The sequence below is a fragment of the Nicotiana tabacum genome, chromosome 23 (genome assembly GCF_000715075.1).
Source record: "Nicotiana tabacum cultivar K326 chromosome 23, ASM71507v2, whole genome shotgun sequence".
In the NCBI taxonomy this organism is placed as follows: Eukaryota; Viridiplantae; Streptophyta; class Magnoliopsida; order Solanales; family Solanaceae; genus Nicotiana; species Nicotiana tabacum.
The window spans coordinates 44,805,490-44,822,473 of record NC_134102.1 but is presented as its reverse complement, the minus strand read 5'-3'; the positions used below and the strand labels follow the sequence as shown (position 1 = coordinate 44,822,473).

At 40.0% G+C, this 16,984-nt stretch overlaps 1 protein-coding gene across 1 annotated transcript; it reads right to left on the bottom strand.

The window, feature by feature from the left end:
• Nucleotides 1–15,910: 15,910 nt before the first annotated feature.
• Nucleotides 15,911–16,363, bottom strand: LOC107782711 (uncharacterized). Its single transcript, XM_016603639.2, has one exon. It carries the CDS (start codon nt 16,361–16,363, stop codon nt 15,911–15,913), a length of 453 nt encoding a protein of 150 aa, XP_016459125.2.
• Between the last annotated feature and the right edge of the window lie 621 nt (nt 16,364–16,984).

Here is a 16,984-nt window from a genome sequence, read left to right as displayed (position 1 = left end):
ATTTATTTGCAATTTCGATCATGATAGACTTGGCCTTATGTCGCAATTGCGACCCTTGGTCTCGCAATTGCGAGACCTGCACACCAGGTCATACCAGCAACTTTCTAAGTTCAAAAATCACTCTATAACCTATCTGAAACTCACTCGAGCCCCTCTGGCTCCAAACCAAACATGCACACAAGTGTAATATCACATTTTCTTCAGCTTTTTACATAAATATCTTCCGAAACAAGACATGGACTGCGTACGCAAATCAAGGAAGTCTAAATGAAGCTATTCGAGATCTCAAAACACAGAAATGAAGGCTAAAACTTATACTGACCTATCATGTCATCACATTCTCCACCTCTAAAACAAATGTTCTTCCTCGAACGGACATAGAAAGGTGCATGGACTGGTGAAAAGGTGTGGATATCTACTCTGAATGTCCGACTCAGACTCCCACATGGTTGCCTCGATCGGCTGACCTCTCCACTGCACTCGAACTGAAGGATAACTCTTAGACCTTAACTTCTGGACTTGCCAGGCTAGAATGGCCACTGGCTCCCCCTCATAACTAAAATCCTTGTCCAGTTAGACTGAACTGAAATCTAACACATAGGACGGATCACCGTGATACTTCCGGAGCAGGGACACATGGAACACCGGATGAACTTCTGATAACTTAGGTGGAAATGCCAGTCTATAGGATACCTCACCCACTTTTTCAAGAATCTCAAAGGGTCTGATATACCTAGGGCACAACTTGTCCTTCTTTCCGAACCTCATCACACCCTTCATGGGTGAAACCCGGAGCAATACCTTCTCTCCAACCATGAATGCAACATCGCGAACTCTACGATCGGCATAACTCTTTTGTCTAGACTGAGCTGTGCGAAGTCGATCCTGAATAATCTTGACCTAGTCCAATTCATCATAAACCAAATCGGTAACCAACAACCGAGCCTCTCCCGGCTCAAATCAACCAACTAGCGAACGACACTGCCTCCCATACTATGCCTCCTAAGGAGCCATCCGAATGCATGATCGGTACCTATTGTTGTAGGCAAACTCCGCAAGCAGTAAGAACTGATCCCAAGAATATCTGAAATCCATAACGCAAGAGCGAAGCATATCCTCTAATATATTTGAATAGTGCACTCGGATTGTCCGTCCGTCTGGGCGTGTAATGATGTACTCAACTCAACCCGTGTGCCTAACTCACGTTGTATGGTCCTCTAGAAGTGCTGACAATTCAAACATCGAGCTGCATATGCAGCTATATCCTTCTTCATCCTTCTCCACCAATAATATTGCCGCAAATCCTGATACATCTTGGCGGCACCCGGATGAATGGAATATAGGGAACTGTGGGCTTCCTCAAGAATCAACTTACGAAGCCCATCCACATTGGGCACGTAAATCTGACCCTGCATCTGCAAAACCCCATCATCTCCAACAGTAACCTGCTTAGCACCACCGTGCCGCACCATGTCCTTAAGGACAAGAAAATGGGGGTCATCATACTGACGCTCTATGATGCGCTCATACAAAGAAGACCGAGAGACCGTGCAAGTTAGAACTGGAATATACGCAAGGCTACCCATACTCACAGCCTTTCTACTCAAGGCATCGACCACCACATTAGCCTTCCCGAGATGATACAAAATGGAGATATCATAGTCTTTCAACAGCTCCAACCACCTCTTCTGCCTCAAGTTGAGATCCTTTTGCTTGAAAAAATACTGAAGACTCCGATGATCCGTGAATACCTCACACGACACGCCATAAAGATAGTGCCTCCAAATCTTCAGTGCATGAACAATGCCTGCCAACTTTAAGTCATGAACAGGTCAATTCTTCTCATGAACCTTCAACTACAGCGTTGTGTATGCAATCACCCTTCCATCTTGCATCAATACTGCACCGAGCCCAATACGAGATACATCACAATACATCATGTAATATCCTGAACTCGTGGGCAACGCCAACAATGGCGTTGTAGTAAAAGCAATATTGAGCTTCTGAAAGCTCAACTCATAATCATTAGACCACCTGAACGGAACACCCTTCTAGGTCAATCTAGTCAATAGGGATGCTATGGATGAAAACCCCTCCACAAACCAGCGATAAAAACCCGCCAAACCCAGGAAGCTCTGAATCTCTGTAGATGAAGTAGGTCTATGCCAGTTCTAAACTGCCTCAATATTCTTAGGATCCACTTTGATGCCATTTGCATATAAAACATACCCCAAAAAAGGCGACTTAGTCCAACCAAAACTAACACTTTGAAAACTTGGCATATAACTGACTATCTCTCAGTCTGAAGTACAATCCGAAGATGTTGCTTATGCTCCTCTCAACTGCGGGAGTAGATCAAGATATCATTAATGAATAAGATCACAAAAGAATCCAAATAGGGCTTGAATACCCGGTTCATCAAATCCATAAAGACTGATGGGGCAATTTTCAACCCAAATGACATCACTAGGAATTCATAATGTCCATACCGAGCCCGAAAAACTACCTTAGGAACATCTGATGCCCTAATATTCAACTGATGGTAGCCAGACCTCAAATCAATCTTCGTAAATATTTTGGCACCTTGAAGCTGATCAAATAAGTCATCAATCCTTGGCAACGGATACTTGTTCTTGATAGTGGCTTTGTTCAACTGCCGATAGTCTATACACAACCTCATCGAACCATCTTTCTTCTTCACAAACAACACGGACGCACCCCAGTGTGAGACACTAGGTCTAATGAATCCCTTATCAAGCAAATCTTGCAACTACTCCTTCAGCTCCTTCAACTCCGGCGGGGCCATACGGTATGGTGGAATAGAAATGGGCTGAGTGCCTGGAGCCAAATTAATACATAAGTCAATATCTCTATCGAGTGGCATCCCTGGAAGATCTGCAGGAAACACCTCTGCAAACTCATGCACAAAAGGTATTGAATCCATAGAGGGAACCTCTGTACTCGAATCATGAACAAAACCAAATATTCTATACATCCCTTCTCATCCATACAACGGGCCTTCACATAAGAAATAACCCTGCTAGTAGAATGGACAGGGGCCCCTCTCCACTCGAATCGAGGCAACCCCAACATGGCTAAGGTCACTATCTTGGCATGACAATCCAATATAGCATGATAAGGTGACAGCCAATCCATGCCCAAAATAATATCAAAGTCTACCATATCAAGAAGTAGGAGATCTATGATAGTCTCAAGACTCCTAATAGTAATCACAAACGGGAGAGAGATACGATCTACAACAATAGAATCTCCCACAGGCATGGATACATACACAGGATCACTCAAAGAATCACGAGGCACAACCAGATAGGAAGCAAAATGGATGACACGTAGGAATAAATAGAGCACGGATCAAATAGAACTGAAGCATCTCTATGGAAAACTGGGACAATACCTGTGATAATGTCTTTAGATGACTCGGCCTCAAGTCTAGCTAGGAATGCATAAAACAAGGGTTGGGCCCCACCACTCTGACCCACATCTCTAGGATGGCCTCTAAATGGCTGGCCTCCACCTCTAACGGCCTAACCGCCACCTCTGGCTGTCTGACCCCTGCCCCTAGCTGGCTGAGCGGGCGGTGGAGCAACCAGTGTCGGGACCATGGCTCGAGAAATCTGATGTGGCATGGTGACCAATAACCTTGGACAGAACCTCCTGATGTGACAAGTACCTCTACACTCAAAACACCCATTTTGCTGATGTGGCTGCTGAAGCTGAAGCTGACCCGAACAAGTTGGATAACCACGGTGATAGTTCTAAATCGGAGGTGCACTGATAGGAGCTGATGTTGCACTATAGGCTGGCTACCCAGAATGAGATACATAAGGACCACGACTCCCTGAAGCATTATGAGATGCCTAAAGCGCTAACTGAAATGACCTGGGAGGATGGCCTGGACCAAAAGTACCCCTTCCTCCAGATCAGGCACCACTGAGACCACCGAAATGACAAGGCCTCTTATCAGACACCTGCCCCCTCTCCTGACCACGAACCATCTCGATCCATCTAGCAACATCTATAGCCCTCTATAAAGTAATATCATCTCTAGTCTCCTTGGCCATCTGCAGCCTTATAGTGAAAGTGAGACCATCAATGAATCTCCTCACTATCTCCCTCTCAATAGGGAGCAAGTTATGGCATGGCAAGCTAAGTCCACAAATCGAGTCTCATATTGGGTAACAGTCATACTACCCTGTTGAAGATGCTCCAACTGCTTGCGGTAATCCTCTCTCAGAGTGATGGGAATGAACTTCTCTAGAAATAGCTGTGAAAATTGATCCTAGGTAAGTGCAGGCGAACCAGCTGGTCTAGTCAACATATAATCTCTCCACCATCTCTTGGCAAAACCGGTCATCTAGAACACTACAAAGTCGACCTTATTGGTATTCACAATACCCATGTTGCGCAACGCCTTGTGGCAACGGTCTAGGTAATCTTGTGGGTCCTCGGAAGATGCACCACTAAAATGAATAGGGAAGAGCTTGGTAAACTTTTCCAACCTCAACAAGGCCTCAAAAGACATAGCGAGCCTATCACCGGCCTGTGTTGCAATTATCGACTGAACACCCCAACTGGCGAGGCTGCTGGAGTCTGATATAGGAGAGCCACCTGCTCTGGGGTATGAGTAGCGTGAGTCTGTGCTCCTCCCCCAGCCATAGCGATGGTTGGTGCCACCGCGAATGCAGCGGTCTAGGCCAGACTCTCCATAAATCCCACAAACAGATTAAAGCATCTTGAAGCACTGGAGTGGCTATGAACCCCTCCGGGACCTGAGCTGGTTTGACGGTTACAGTCTGAGCAGGAATATCCTCCTCAGGATCAATCTGAGGCTCCACTGCGGGTGCTGCTGCTCGAGCTCTAGGCTGAGCTCTACCTATTCCTCAGCCTCTGGCTCGACCTTGCCCTCGACCTCTACCCCTGGTAGGAGCTGCCACTGGAGGCTCCAGCTCCTGTCTGGCTACAAATTTTGTGCGTGTTCTCGCCATCTGCGAGAGAACAAGAATAGAATGGTTCAATCATCAATGATACAGTAAAATCGCACGATAAAGAAGGATATAAGTGAAATTGTTCCTAAACTTCATAGCCTCTGGAATATAAGTACAAACGTCTCCGTACCGATCCTCCAGACTCTACTAAGCTTGCTCATGGCTCGTGAGACCTTGACAACCTAGTGCTCTGATACCAACTTGTCACGACCCAAAATTCCCACCCTCGGTATCGTGATGGCGCCTAACACTTTACTTGCTAGTCAAGCCCACGTAAGAGATTGGTTTTATCCATTTTGAACAATTCAAATTAAATGATAATCAATAAACTGAATAAACTGAAATAGAATGAGTAAAATAAATAACTGCGATATCTAGATAAAATCCCAGAATTATTGTCACAAGTGCACGAGCGGCAAGATTACTACAAATAAAAGTCTGAATGAAAGCATAACTGTCTGAAATGAAATAAACAGCTAGAGTAATGTAGAATGGGACTTCAAGGCTGCGAACGCCGTGCAATTGTACCTCAAGTCTTCATCAAGCAATCAATCCGAGAAATCTACTGACTGCCGCTAGGACCGACTCCAAAATCTGCACAAGAAGTGCAGAGTGTAGTATGATTACAATCGATCCCATATACTATGTAAGTGCGGAGCCTAATCTCGACGAAGTAGTTACGAGGCTAAGGTGGGTCGCTTACAATAACATGTACATTGTATAAAAATAATAATAGGAAAGGAAAACAGGAAATGATGTCAAAGCAGTAAAACTAATGAAAAACAAACTCAATCCTTGAAGCCAGTAAATCCAGAAATATCATCCCTCAGAATATCATATAAAAATACTGAAAAACTAACACAATACAATAATGAGCATAACACACATAATCTGTTGCGGCGCGCAATCCGATCACACCGTACAAACACAATCCTCCCTTATTTTACCATATCAATATAAAAATCACATATGAAATCTGTTGCGGTGCGCAACCCGATCCCACCGTATAAATATCAAAATTCCTCCCTTATTCCACCATAACAATATCATAATCACATACAAAATTCGTTGCGGCGTGCAACCCGATCCCACCATACCAATATCGAAATCCTCCCTTATTTTACCATATCACAACCGTTGCGGCGTGCTACCTGATTCATAAACATATTAAATAATTGTAATCAATCCAACAGCTCATATCACAAGAATCTCCATGATTAAAGAATATGAAAGCAAGCAATAAAGGGACTCCGTACCCAAATCAAGGAATACTACACTTACTACAAAAGCAAGTAGACAAGCCAAATATATGACAGTTAAAGTGTACAAGTAAGACAATTAAGGCAACTAGCAATTAATCATGGAATCATGGAAGAAACAAATATTTCAATGCAAGAGTAAATAAATGGCAAGCAACAAGTTACGACATAGAGAGAAATTAAAGCATGTAAAAGTTAATACATGGAATAGAATAATTAATGAAACACGGCAAAGCATGGAAACAATTATTTTGACATCGTATATACACTCATCACCTCGCTTATATATCGTACACAAGTAATTCACATAACATATAGTTCAAGGGTTCCTAATTCTCTCAAGTCAAGGTTAGACCCAACACTTACCTCGCTCCGCAAACAAATCAAAGCTCAACCAGTGACTTTCCTCTAAAATCCGCCTCCAAACCAATCGAATCTAACCAAAATCAATGTAATATCGACAAACAAGGCTAGGTAAATCCATTACAATAAATAAAGCAATGATCTTTACATTTTTTTCCAAAAAGTCAACAAAAGTCAACCCCGAGCTTACTTGGTCAAAACCCGAGATTCGGGACCAAAATCTAATTACCCATTCACCCACGATCCCGATTATGTAATTTGTTTTAAAATCCGACCTCAATTCGAAGTCTAAATCCCAAATTTATAAAAATCCCTAATTCTACCCAAATCACTAATTTCTACCATGGAAATCCTAGATTTAATGCTGAAAACACTTGAAAAGTAATGGGTAATTGAAAATAAATAGATTAAAGTGACTTACCAATGAATTTAGGAAGAAATTCTCTTGGAAAAATTGCCTCTACGGTGTTTAGGGTTGGGAGTTTGTGAACAATAGATTACAGATGTCACAAATTCGACCTGGGGTTCGCAAATATGAAGAGACTCCCATCTCTACGTTCATCGCAATTGCGAACACAGGAACTTCGCAAATGCGATCAATTGATCGCAATTGCGATCTCTGTTATTCCTAGGCCCTATTCGCAATTCTAAACAAATTGTTCGCAATTGTGATCATGACAGACTTGGCCTTCAGTCGCAATTGCGACCCCTTGTCTCGCAATTGCGAGACCTGCACACCAGGTCACACCAATAACTTTCTATGTTCAAAAATTACTCTGTAGCTTATCTGAAACTCACCCGAGCCCCTTAGGCTCCAAACCAAACATGCACACAAGTGTAGTATCATCATACATACTCGTTCGCGCGATCAAAGCACCAAAATAACACCTAAAACTACGAATCGGACAATAAAACGAATGAAATTTTCAAAGCAACTTAAGAACATTCAATTTAACAACTGGAGTCAGAATCACGTCAAATCAACTCCGTTTTGTACCAAATTTTGCAAACAATTCATAAATAGTGAAATGAACCTATATTAAGTTTCAGAACTAAAATCTGAACCCGGTAGAAATAAAATCAACCTACGGTCAAACATAGGAATTCATTTAGACTTCAATTTACTAGTTTTTAACAAAGTACTTTAATCAAATTAGGGACTTCCGAATTCAATTTCGAGAATACGCCCAAGTTTCAAATCATGATACGGACCAACTGGGACAGTTAAAATACTGATCCGGGTTCGTTTATATAAAATATTGACCGTAGTCAACTCAAATGAGTTTTAAGGCAAAATTTCATATTTTCTTCAGTTTTTTACATAAAAAGCTTTCGGAAAAAGTTACGGATTGCGCATGCAAATCAGGGAAGGCTAAACGAAGCTATTTGATTTCTCAAGAACACATAAATGAAAGCTAAAACCGATACTGACATATTGGGTCATCACAACGTAAAAGTTGAATAGAACAAACTCAGTCGTAAGCTACTAATATACATCATAAAAAAAATGTAATCAAAAAAGAAAACATCCTAAACACATAGTAACATAATTAATAAAAGATAGAGAGAGGGTTAGTGTGATGATCCGATTGGTCATTTTGTAGTATTAGCCCTTAATTCCATGTTACAAGACCTCTGTTAGCTTCGTTTGATGTTTCTTGGTTTGTGTGCATGGTTATTATTGATTTTTCAAAAAGATTTTATGTGAAAATTTGAAGAGTGATTTTTGGCTTTAAAAACAACTTGAGTTGACAACTGTCAACATTTTCTGAAAATGACTTCAGATCGGTATTTTGACGATTCCGGTAGGTCCGTTTTGTGAATTTGGACTTGAGCGTATGCACGAAATTAAAATTGGATGTCCCTAAATTGATTTGACTCATTTTGCCGAAAACAAGTATTTTGAAAGTTTGAAAATTTCCTAAGTTTAACCGTAAATTGACTTCATAGCTAACGGGTTCGGATTTTGATGTTGAAACATGGAGTAGGTCTGTATCGCTATTTGAAACTTGTCTACAAAATTTGGTGCAATTCAGAATTGATTTGACATAATTCAGATGTTTAGATGTGATTCTAGTTGTTCTTGAGTTTATTTTGAATTTCATTCGTTTTGAGGGTTGATTTGTAGATTTAGATGTTATTTTGGTGATTTAATTGTGCGAGCAAGTTCGTATGATATTGTTACACTTATGTGCATGTTTGGTTTGAGCCTGAGGGGCTCAGGTGAATTTCGTACGTGTTTATGATTTTGGTTAGTGTGAAGACTGTTGGTGCAATACCAGTTCTGGTGCTTTGTTGTAGATCTCGCATTTGCGAGGTCTGGCTCGCAATTGCAAGTCTCGCTCTTGCAAAGAATTGTTCGCATTTGCGAGCATGGGTTGGGTTGGGTGAATCTCGCATTTGCGAGAATTTGGTTCACTTTTGCAAACTGTGGCCTTTCGCTTTTGTGAAGGAAGTGGTCACATTTGCTATCACTAACCACTCGAGTCTACTTCACAATTGCAATGTTTTTGGTCGCATTTGGGATGGTGGAATATTCGCAATTGAAATCTAAGTGTCGCATTTACAACTTCTGTTCTCCTGTGACAGGGTTCACATTTGCGATCCTTGTCTCGTAGTTGCGATGTTCGCAATTGCGATCAAGACATCGCAATTGCGGTAACTGTAGTTGGGTAAAAGAGGGGGGAAATGGGACTTAGCTCATTTTACACCATTTGTCAAACCTAAACACCCTAAAGGCAATTTTTCAAAAGACGTTTCTTCCCAAATTCAATGGTAAGTGACTCTAATCCATTTTTTTCAATTATTCATTACTTTTCATGAGATTTAAACATCAAATTTACGATTTTCATGGTAGAAATTAGGGATTTGGGTAGAATTGAAGATTTTTGTAAAATTGAGATTTAGACCTCAAATAAAGGTCGGATTTCAAACTAAATCACGTAACCAGGCTCGGAGGTGAATGAGTAATCGGGTTTTGGTCCGAACCTCGGGTTTTTACCAAGCGAGCCCGGCGTTAACCTTTGTTAACTTTTTCAAAAATGATCAAAATTGAACCTCTTTAATTAATAGGCAGTTTCTAAAGCTTATTTTGATTCATTTGATCGATAATTTGACAGATTTTATTGGTTTGGAGGCTTGTTCAAAAGGCAAATGCTGTGGTTGAATGATTGCTTGAATTACAGAGTGAGGTAAGTGTTGGGTCTAACCTTGACTTGAGGGAATTAGGGAACCATGAACTATGCGTTATATAAATTATTTGGGAAAACAGCGTATATGCGAGGCGACGAGTGTATATACGTCGTCATGATACTTGTTTCCATGTTTTCCTTTAATTCATGCTATGTCTTGCTTCATGCGTTAATTGTTACATGATTTATTCGACTTCTATTCCATCATTGTCACTTGTCATTTAATTATCCCAGTATTAAATTTTCCGTCCCTTCCATGACTCTATGCTTATATACTTGACTCTACTTGCTTTACTTGCATATCTAAATTGTCATATGCTTTACTTGGCTTATGGTTTTGTAATATTTGTTGCATTCTACAATGTGGTTTCCCTTGCATTAGTTGTTTAATTGATAGATATCGATGAATTGGTAAAGTTTAGACTTCGAGTTGTTAGAAATTCTTTAATTATTATGTGGTTCTTTATTGCCTCATACATTTACCCTCTAGATGTAGAAATTCTGGTAAATGTGGTTGTTGAATTGTTGTTGTTGATTAAAATTATTTGGGGAGCGGGTTTTACGCTGCAACAGAAATTAAAAGGTAATGATTTGAAATGGCGGAATAAGGACGGATTATTATATTGACATATGATGATATGGTGGGATTGGGTTGCGCGCTGCAACGGATTGTATTTGTAGTATTTGTTTGTGATTGTTGGATTTACCTTGATATTTTGATATGAGAATATGAGACTTGTTATTATGGTCTCTCTGGTAGTTGGATTTTGAGTTCGTGTACATGAGCTAACTACTTTATTTCCATTTCCTGTTTCCTTGTTATTATTATTGCGTACAAGTTATTGTAAGTGACCTACCTTAGCCTCGTCACTACTTCGTCGGGGTTAAGCTCGACACTTACAGACTACATGAGGTCGGTTATACTCATACCACACTCTGCACTTCTTGTGCAGATACCGAACTGGGTCCCACCAATGCTGAGTGAGATTGCCCGAATCCAGCTATCTATGGAGACTTGAGGTATAGCTACACAGTGTCTGCAACCCTGAAGTCCCCTTCTATGTTATCTTAGTTATTTATTTTGATTCAAACAGTTATGTTTTATTCAGACTATTATCTGATGTACTTTAGTCGCTCGTGTATTCGTGACACCAGAGGCGATTTTCCAAGAGACCTTTCTTCCCAAATTTATTGGTAAGTGACTCTAATCCATTTCCTTTCAATTACACATTACTTTTCATGAGATTTCAACATCAAATTTAGGATTTCCGTGGTAGAAATTAGGGATTTGGGTAGAATTTGGAATTTTTGTAAAATTGAGATCGAATTTCAAAACAAATCACATAACCGGGCTCGGGGTGAATGGGTAATCGAGTTTCGGTCCGAATCTCGGGTTTAGACCAAGCGGTCCCGGGGTTGACTTTTGTTGACGTTTTCAAAAATGATCAAAATTAAACTTCTTTCATTAATAGGTAGTTTCTAAAACTTATTTTGAATCATTTGATCGCTAATTTGCTAGATTTGGTCGGTTTGGAGGATTGTTCAAAAGGCAAGGTCGTAGTTGACTGATTGATTGAATTACAGAGTGAGGTAAGTATTGGGTCTAAACTTCACTTGAGGGAATTAGGGAACCATGAACTATGTGTTATGTAAATTATGTGGGAAAACGATGTATATGCGAGGCAGCGAGCCATCATGATACTTGTTTCCATGTTTCCGTTTAATCCATGATATGTCTTGCTTCATGCCTTAATTGTTACATACTTTATTTGACTTCTATGCCATCATTGTCACTTGTCATTTAATTATTCTTGTATTAAATTGTCAGTGCCTTCCATGGCTCCATGCTTATCTACTTGACTCTACTTGCTTTCCTTGCATATCTAAATTGTCGTATAATTTACTTGTCTTATAGTTTTGTTATATTTGTTGCCTTGTACTATGTGGTTTCCCTTGCATTAGTTGTTTAACTAATAGATACCGATGAATTGGTAAAGTTGAGGCTTCGAGTTGTTAGAAATTCTTTAATTGTTATGTGGTTCTTTATTGCCTCGTACATTTACCCTCTTGATATAGAAATTCTGATAAATGTGGTTGTTGAATTGTTGTTATTGATTGAAATTATTTGGGGAACGGTTACATGCCGCAACAAAAACTGAAAGCTAACGAATTGAAATGGTAGAATAAGGATGGATTATGATATTGACATATGATGATATGATGGGATCGAATTGAGTGCCGCTACGGATTGTATATGTGGTATTTGTTTGTGATTATTGGAGTTACCTCGGTATTTTGATATGAGATTATGAGACTTGTTATTCTGGGCTCTCTGGAATTTGGATTTTGAGTTCGTCTACATGAGGTAACTGCTTTATTTCCATTTCCTATTTTCTTGTTATTATTATTATTGAGTACAGGTTATTGTAAGTGACTCACCTTTGTCTCATCACTACTTCGTCGAGGTTGGGCTCGGCACTTACAGAGTACATGGGGTCGGTTGTACTCGTACTTATACTCTGCACTTCTTGTACAGATACCGAAGTGGGTCCCAGTAGCGTTGAGTGAGATTGCTCGGATCCAACTATCTGTGGAGACTTGAGGTATAGTTGCACGACATCCGCAGCCCTGAAGTCCCCTTCTATGTCATCTTAGCTATTTATGTTGATTCAAACAGTTATGTTTTATTTAGGCTATTATTTGTAGTACTCTAGACGCTCATGCATTCGTGACACCAGTTTCTAGTATTTGTTTTGATCAATCCACTAGGCTAGGTGCCTAGGGATAGTTTTTATATATATAATAACACAAAAAGACAAAGTAGCATGTTGACTTACAAGGAGTAAGACCATTAGAAATGACTAATACATAGATCCTACTACCAATCTTGGGCTTCTGAGGCCCAAAATTGGTATTACAATTTGATCTAGAAAATATATAAACACGCTCAAAGCATATTAAAACTAGCCTATTACAATAGTAGCCAAATTCTGCAAGTTTGCCATTATAGCCCATCTTCAAGTTGCTAAAATCAGTTACCATATCAAACCATTGTATCCTGTATCCAAACGTAACTAGCCAAATTAAGCTTGCCATGCCATGGGAGTCTTTTTGGAAGCTTCCAATGCTGCCTATGTATCTTCCAGCTCCATCAACGTTGCTCCAGTGAATTGCTCCACCAAAGACCAGCTGTATTGTCTTTAAACTTTCTTGGGTTTTTGTTGTTTGATTCCATATATTCCAGCCACAGATTTCATCCTCAATTATCTTAGCTTCCAGACGTACTTGATATTTGTTCCATCTTTGCTCCATTCTTCCCGCAAAATTGTCCAAAGTTCATTGTCTTGAGCCCTTGCACCTGGGTGACTTTTGCCTCATACGGATAAAGAAGTGCCATATGAGTCAAATCCTGTTAATGCACCAATCCTTTAGCTCCCATAATAGGTTAGAATTACTTGGGCAGCTTATAAGTACCCAGCCATTAGTATTGCCAAACTCATTAGGCAGAATAGGATGACTGGGCTTCTCTTTTCTCCTTGATCTCATGCTTATTCTTACCCATAACTCCCCTCCAATGGAATGAGTACATAGTACTAATACCACCAACTGAAGATTTGTTAGTAGATAAGGCATGAGTACAGTAATATGTCCTGCAAAAAAACAAACACTGTTAGTAGAAAATAGAATCACCATGCACTCCTCCATAAGGATTTTAGCATGGCAATTGCTTATGTGATCTCCAGCAGAACCAATATCCCCCTCTGAAGTTTTGAGGGCAGCATGAAATTTCCATTGTTGTTCTACAAGAATTTATGCCTGGCTCCCTGTCTGCAAAGTTGAAGTAGTGATTTGCATTGGATTTTTGATCCACAATGCACCCCACAATCCTGTTATGTACAAATTGTCCACAGTTCTACAATTGTGCATATACTTGTAATATTTGATGTAAAATTCTGGTGCTCTCAAGCATCCATTTAATGTATTCTTGGTGTAGCACCATTGTTGGGATATAGTGAAGTACACTGGGCAATGACTTCCCAGTATCTTCATGCTTCTCATTTTTAGGTGCCAAAACAGTGAATCCTTCATGAATGCCAAGCTCACAAAACTGTGCAGACTCATCTTGTATCTCCAGTATTGACTATTCCTAATGTGTACCTTCATTAAATTAGGGACTGGAACTCTAGTGTAGTACTTATGGATATCAAACCATCGATGATTGCAGAAATGTGCATGCCCTAGAATACTTAAGACTCTCCTTGCTTCCATGCTTGTGCTCACCAGTGGTATTCCTTCCTAGGAATGAGCACATAGTGCTAATACCACCCATGGAAGTTCCAACACATGGTGAGGCATGAAGACAGTATCATTCCTTGCAAAAAAGAACCCACCGTTAGTAAAAACTCTAACCACCAACCTCTCCTCCATAAGGATTTGAGGTTGATGATCCATGTTGTTGCCCTGCTTCTTCTCCATCTCCCTTATGCTTCTTTCCTCCTCCCTTTCTAATTCTTTGCTACCTTGATTCCCAAGTTTGGACATTGAAGTTTATCAACATTGACCAGCCTTCTCCCTTGTGTATCCAAATGATGAAAGTCATGGCATTCAATATTACCAGTATCAAGTGCATAATTGGCCAAATGATCAGCAAGCTTGTTTCCTTCCCTATAAATATGTGTGACCCTTACATTACACAGCCCTATCATCTTCTAGATTTCCTCAACCTCATTCTCAATGATCCAGGGAGGTTTCCAAATTCCTTGGATAACATTTTTCAGCAACATTGAATATGTTTCTAACCATATTTGAACCATACCTTGGTGCAGGCAGTATTTCAAAGTCTCCAGAATCGCAATTGTCTCTACCTGTGTATTTGTAGTCTCATTTATATCCTTCCCTACTGCATATACAATATCCCTAAGCTCATTCCTCACACAAAAACCTATTGAACTCCTACCAGGGTTACCCCTTGATGCCCCATCCGTGTTTATTTTAATCCATCCATCCATAGGGAGCTCCCAGATCACCTTATTAAACTTCAACTTAGGCACATACCTTTCCATCATGTGTAGTATATCTGGCCACCTGTGTGGAACATTAATCAAGCCTGGTTACCTCACTTTGATTAGGGACTGAATTGTAGTGTTAATTTGATACACTACCTTGTTGATCGACACAGCATCACCATGCTTATTGCTATTTCTCCTTTTCCACAGCTCCCAAACAATAATACAAGGCAGTGCTTGAAAGATAGGTTTTAATCTTGAAATGACCTCTACTGTCTAGCATTTAACGATCACCTGGTGCAAGCTTAAACCCTCTACTGATAATCCTGCATGAGAAAAGAAATACCCCCACACTTTTTTGGTTGCATATGAACTGAAAAAGGCATGAGCCACAAATTCTTCCTCCGGATTCACACAACACCAACACCTTGAGGGCATAAAATACCCTATCCTCCGTATTGCATCATCTAAAGGTATCCTACCTTTCCACAGCTTCCACATAAAGAATGAAATTTTGAATGAAAATCCCTTCACCCACATATTCTTGTATGTTATAGCAGCATCTTTCCTTCTTCTAAGGTAATCCCAAGATGTTTTGACAGAGAAGTTCCCTTTTGTTTCTAGGTTCCAAATAGGCTTATCCAACACATGATGTTCAATCGGAGGAGCAACATTTTCCAGAATGTGTATGGCTAAATCTTCAGGCAATATGTCATATAGTTTCTCCACATCCCAAGCTCCTTCATTCATAACATCATAGACATTGTGAATTGTTTCATCACAAAAGAAGTCAGGTGGTGTAACAAAGTATAGTGATCCCAAACCAGTCCAGTTATCAGACCAAAAGAGAGATAATCCCATTTTAGGCTTCGATACAATCTGATGCTCCACAAGATCCCTACACTCTAGCATTTTTCTCCAAACATGTGATCCCCTCTTCCAAGGAACCACCAATGCATTTAATTTCTTGCAGTATTTTTGGCTCATAAAAGAACTCCAAAGTGATGGTTTAGTTCTAAATTCCACCATAACTTACAAAATAATGCCTTAGACATATCATGTAATGATCTAAACCCTACACCACCTTAATCACAAGGCAAGCATAAAGTATCCCAAGAAGCCCAATGTCTAGCTCTCCCATCTACTGAATTGCTCCAGAAAAATCTTGCAAAAAGCTTTTGAAGTTTGTTAATCACAAATACAGGTGGATTCACTGTTGGCAACAAGTGAATGAGCATGCTTTGCAATACATAAGTGATCAAAACTGCTCTTCCTCCGATAGACAGTAATTTCCCTTTCCGCGACTGTAATTTGTCTAGGACTTTGTTGATAAGTCCTTCATAATACTCCATCTTCTTTCTAGTATAAAAGATTGGGCATCCTAGATATATGAAAGGAAAATCTTGCCTTCTAATCCCTATAATTCTTTCCACTTTCCTAACCACACCATCATTGGTAGAGTGATGCATATAGACTCCAGATTTGGACTTGTTTATCTTCTGTCCAGAGGCTACTTCATATGCATACAATACTTCCATGATCAATTGAAGTGAAGTAGAATATGAGGAGGAAAATATGATCGTATCATTTGCATATGCTAGGTGGTTTATCTTAGGACTTCATTTAGGAAGTCCAAAGCCACATAAGTATAGGTTCCAGTGAAGTAAATTCAAGCCTCTTGAAAGTGCCTCAGCTGCCAATATGAATAGAGTAGATGATAATGGATCACCTTGCTTTACCCCCCTCGTGGATTTGAAGAAGCCATGAGGCTGGCCATTTATAAGAACCGAATACCAATTGTTGGAGATGATTCCAAATACCAAACCAATAAATCTCTCATCAAATCCCATCTTTCTTAATACCTTGGTTAAAAACAACCAAGATAGTCTATCATATGCCTTCATCATGTCTAGCTTGATCATAACATTAGGGCCTGCCTTAGTTCTCAATCTCAAGTCAGTGATTATTTCCTGAGTTAGCAACACATTTTTCACAATACTCCTTCCTTTTACAAAACTTGTTTGTTCATCAGAGATGAGGTTAGGAAGAAAGCCAACTAACCTCTCATGGATGACCCTAGAAAATACTTTGTTGATGAAATTACTAAGGCTAATTGGTCTCATATCCGAAAAGGTAGCTACTTCCTTTTTTTTTTGTAA